The sequence below is a fragment of the Halyomorpha halys genome, unplaced genomic scaffold (genome assembly GCF_000696795.3).
Source record: "Halyomorpha halys isolate HHAL.00 unplaced genomic scaffold, Hhal_1.1 Scaffold105.1, whole genome shotgun sequence".
NCBI lineage: Eukaryota > Metazoa > Arthropoda > Insecta > Hemiptera > Pentatomidae > Halyomorpha > Halyomorpha halys.
This window is the reverse complement of record NW_027108109.1, coordinates 702,833-707,990: the sequence shown is the minus strand read 5'-3', so window position 1 is coordinate 707,990 and position 5,158 is coordinate 702,833. Positions and strand designations below refer to the sequence as shown.

Genomic DNA, 5,158 nt, shown 5'->3' with positions numbered 1-5,158 from the left:
TGTCCCAGAATAAAGTTATTTTTTCATTTCGTTTCATCTATATCGGGCCAAATTTACAACTGATGAGATGTTGAGCTCTTTATGGATGAGTTTATTTATGACGTAGTAAGGAGCTTGATTGTAAGGATTGAATACGGGAGGAATGGTTTGGTGGAGACTCAAAGCTAAATTCCGTATATCATAATTGCTCTGATTATCATTTTGTTTATAAAGATTTTTTAAGAAATGGGAAGTTGAGAGCGTTTATGAAGTAGGTGCTATAGTAATAGAAATCTGCGAGCAATCTCTTGTTTATTTGGAGTCCTAGGTAGCGAATCTGTTCAACAAATTATAGTGGAATAAAAGATACAGCAGGGATAGATGTTGGAACTTTTTCGGAAACTCGAATTCGAAGTTGTCTAATCACTGTCTCAATACATCCCATAACTATTCATAAGTGGAAGTAATAAAATCACATATGACAAAGCCAATATTAATATATTTTGAATATTCCGGAATTAAATACGTTGTGTAGAATGATTATAATTTTTTACATTGATTCTAATTTTTTATTTGTATTTATGAAATAAGATGCCAGTCATAATTAAATACGTACATCTACTCAAGCCACCAGAATAATATTAAACAATCGTCTGTATAAGAGTATCTGTTAATTCCCTCCCCAGGAAGATATTCTATTGTGTATATACAAGGACATTACAATTGACTGGAAACAGTTAGGCCTCGACATCTTGCCTTAAAGTTTCCCGAACAAGATAATGTACTGATAAGGAGAAGTCGACTGCCAGCTGAGAGCCAGGTGTTGAGATAAGAACGGCCATATTGAATTATAAAGGGCTAATTGAGGAGGCAGTGGAGCCGCCGCAGGAAATTGCATCCATTTCCCGCCAGTCACCGTGACGTCACCGCCCCCGCCTATTTAATGGCTTTCCCCCCTGTCACTGCTTCGGGGGGAGGGAGAGGAGAATATTCTTTTTTCCTTTGCGATAAAGGCCCCGAGTCAATTTATGTCTTTCAAAAATATTGCTTAGGTTTATTTTGTTTATCGTCATTTTGTTATTCTTAGAAATTTTTTTTTTTATTACGATTATATGCAGAAAATGGCTGGGGGTGTAGTATGTGAAGAAAACATATAAATAAGTAAAACATATTGTGTAAATAAAGTAATTTTTATTCTAGTCAAGTCTGAATCATTCATTGTTTCTTTAAATGTCCAACGTTTCAGCCAATTTGGTAAATCTCCAGAAATTTTTTTTATTTTTATTTTTTTTTTTATACTAGTTAAGTCTCAAACAATCATTATTTCAAAATATCAACACAGAAATGATACAAGAAATAAGGGAAAAGGATCCTAATAAAACAGCATTAGTGCACCACACAGCTAAAAAACCCAACTCAATTTTGATTTTGATAACACCATAATTTTACATTAAAAAAAAAATATGTCCAAAAAAAAACTTAAGTCAATTTATATATCAGATAATATCAATTATACATTATTTTTTTAATTATTTATTTAATGTAATTTACAACTGTACACAATAATACAATAGGTAAATATGTTGTATGTTTCATATACACTTGAAAATCTTGGGAAGGAACCACTCATTGGTGGTACTTCAAACATTAATTTCAATTAGAAGGTCCCGTGGCCATCTTCTTTTCAGACGCCTCGGAGGATTATCAGGGATTGTTAAGGATGAAATATTAAGAACTAATGGGATAGGATGGGTAAGGAGTTTGGAATGAAAAGACGCATATCTGTTTTGGGTCAAATCTCCAACGAATGGGATGTTAAGGTCTTTATGAATGAGTTTATTTGTGACGTAATAAGGAGCATCAAGGATTTACGTAAGATTTTGGATTGTAAGGATTGGATGCGGGAAGAATTTGATGGTTTGTTGGAGCCCCAGAGCTCAATTCCTATGTCCAAGTTAGTCTGATTATCGTTGTGTATACTATTTTTTTCTAGTGAATGGGAAGTTTAGAGCGTTTGTCAAGTAAGTGTTGCAGCAATCGGAATTTACGAGCAGTTTCTTGTCGTTTCAGTCTTGTGTGTGGATTCCACGTCTCTTCTCAAGATGGTGTCCTAAGTATCGAATCTGTTCAACAGGCGTTAGTGAAGTATTTAGAAAGGATACTGTAGGACAGGAGGGTAGAGGTTTACGACGGAGAGTAAAGGTGATCTGATGGGATTTATCAGGAGATGGGTACTTGAGTAATTACAAAACAAACCAGTCAGCATTAACTGCCTAGGACCATGGTATTAAAGAACGAGAGGAACAAGTAGGTATCCGCTTCAATGGCAATTGAATATAAATGACTTGAATATCCCGTCATTTTATTTTTGGCACCAATAATCTGAACTGGTGTAAGTAGGTTCTTATGTACATATATACATTATAATTCAGAAATTAACATTAATTAGTCTAATTTGGTAGGTAAATGTTAAAAAAAAAATGATAACAATAAAGGAACGTACTTTTATTTTATTTTTGTTATGGTCTTCTGGTCGAAGGATCCGTACTATCCTTCGATGGCCCTATAGCCGTGATGACAGGCACATCCTGGTCGGGCAGGAAAAAGGATGTGATCTGCCTCCCTTCCATGGAGTCCTGACGAAAGTTCTTGCTGGTTACTTCAGCTTCCCCCCAGATGCCGTAGAACTTCCGATCGCGAGGTAGCCTTGAAGCTTCTTTACGTTTCTCCTGTTCGTCTTCATCACGTTGCTCAGGAGTGTCATCCATGTCCAATTCACTACCCGATGAACTGTCAAGATCGACCTGAGGGTACACTGAATCGGCCTTCTCCACTAACTTGCGAGTTATCTTCTCCAGCGCCTTCCTGCATTGAGCTCGCTCAGGGTTTTGTTTTCGTTTGGAAGAGGATCCATCCGGAAGATCGAGGACTACCAGATTTGGCTTTTTCTCGACGATGACGTGGCCGCTCTTTAGGTGAACCAGCGAGTATGTGATTTTTTTGCACCTCGAAGTTTTGCTTTCGAGTTTGCAAGCTTGAGCTTGCTTCCTGGAGGGCTATGGGAAGAAGGATCAATAAAAGTTTGACCAAAATGTTTTATCAAGTCAAAAAGAAAATGGTGGTCATGATTAAAACAGAAAAAAAGTAAAATAAAAAAATATATCTGTATATACATTACGAAATTCCTTACGCGTTTGTGACAGATTTCTTCATTTTCTAGAAAAAAAGAAAGAAAAAAATTACTTTGTACAAAGAAAATCTAATTGCTGAAACAAAAATCTAAATAAGTGGCTTTCTGTTAATTGCCATCAGAGCCAGTTTCATAATTAATCATAATAGTATTTGTCAATAAATACAATATAACTATAAATAAATAGTTTGTATAAATAAATATACAAACTGAAAAATACAAAGGCTAATTATTTTTGAATCAACATGGGGACGGCCAAAATTAAAGAGTAAAAAAAGAAGTAGGTGTAGGCAGCATTGTTTTTAAAACAATTTTATTTTCATTACTACTAGATTCACATTATAACTTATTTTGGGATTCAATAGTTAGAAAAAGGGAATGAAGAGGTCGGGATCAACAAAGGAATGTCATAAGCAACAATTTTGTAATTTTAGGGGGAGAGAATATCAATACATGGGATTGACTCATATTTCTTGACGAACCATTTTGAATCTTAAATATTTATACTAAAGAGACCTCAAAATATATATTTTTGTCGAAAACTCTAATTCTAAATTTTGCGCGCTCGCATTACTTCCTCTTAGTACATATTTTATATTCTAATCTTAGTATATATTCAACATAAAAGAAGGTAAAAAAAAAGTCATATGAAAGACGCTTTTTAAATATTTTTTTTAAGACACTTATTTAAGACAAGACTTAACGACAAGAAACTGCTCGTAGATTCCGATTGCTACAACACCTACTTGACAAAACTCTAAACTTCCCATTCACTATAAAAAATTATTATACATCATGATAATCAGACCAATTTGGACATATGGGATTTAGCTCTGGGACTCTACCAAACCATCAAATTCCTCCCGCATCCAATCCAAAATCCTACGTAAAATTCTTGATGTTCCTTATTACGTTACAAATAAACTCATCCACAAAGACCTTAACATCCCATTCGTTGCAGATTTGCGTCTTTTCATTCCAAACTTCTTACCCATTCTAACCCATTAGTTCTTAATCTCTCATCCTTAACAGTCCCTGATAATCCTCCGAGGCGTCTGAAATGACGAGACCTTCTAATTTAAATTAATGCTTGAAGTACCACCAACGGGTGGTTCCTTCCCAAGATTTTCAAGTGTAAATAAAAAAGTCCACATATTTATTTATTGTATATATTATTTTGTGCAGATGTAACTTACTTTAAACAAAATATTTTTTTTATGTTCATTTGTATATAAATCATTTTACCAAAACATTTTTGGGATATTAAATCACAGAGTTCTTTATTTGTAAGGACCTCCATATCCAAAATTAGAAATGAAAATCGGGAAAAGGCTTTTCCCTAAGTTAAGAATTGTGTTATTTAACAAAGTAAAACTTGCAGTTTTTCTTATAATGTGGTGTAGATAGTTGACAGTAGATTATTAGTTGCACAGTTCCCTGATGAAGACCTGAAACTCAGGTCGAAACGTCGGCATGAATAAATATTTTTTTGTTTATTTATGTTCTTTTTGCTGACCGAACCCCTCTCCTCCCCGACCATTTTCTACAATTAGTTATTCTTATAGTTTATTGTAGCAGTTCCAACGCACTATTTAAATGGTGGTAGGGATATATTTAAGTTATATTCAATATTATAATTTTGTGGACTATATCTTAGTAGCTATGCTTTTTCGTGAGATAAACAAACCTCCAACGGATACTTTTTAGTTAAAATCGAGGCCTAACTAAAGTACGTGGGTCATTATCCGAAGATTCACTATTTTCACTCCCCCAAACTTCAGCAATAAAAATACATAATTACAAGCTGCAAAAATGCATACCTAGTTAGTGGCACAGCACCTTTAGCTGTACGTTGCACAGGACTACCTTTAATTATGGTTTAAAAACACGTTAGATACCGTTCCTTCCATAATAAACTTCTCAACCACCCAAATCCACTTGTTTCTAACCTGGCTTCTCCTTCATTACCTAATAATCCTCCTAGGCGTC

At 34.5% G+C, this 5,158-nt stretch overlaps 2 protein-coding genes across 2 annotated transcripts in view; one reads left to right on the top strand and one right to left on the bottom strand.

The window, feature by feature from the left end:
- LOC106677614 (EGFR adapter protein) overlaps window positions 1-5,158 on the top strand; it is a gene marked incomplete at its 5' end in the record, with an annotated part of 690,819 nt that overhangs the window by 233,482 nt on the left and 452,179 nt on the right.
- Window positions 2,464-5,158, bottom strand: part of LOC106677615 (uncharacterized) — a 5,352-nt gene continuing 2,657 nt past the window's right edge. Inside the window, exons 3-4 of the mRNA XM_014415647.2 lie at window positions 3,170-3,195; window positions 2,464-3,035 (exon numbers count right to left, since the gene is read on the bottom strand). Coding sequence (XP_014271133.1) covers window positions 2,499-3,035; window positions 3,170-3,195 — 563 coding nt within the window. The 3' untranslated portion in view covers window positions 2,464-2,498. The remainder of the gene's footprint in view (window positions 3,036-3,169; window positions 3,196-5,158) is intronic.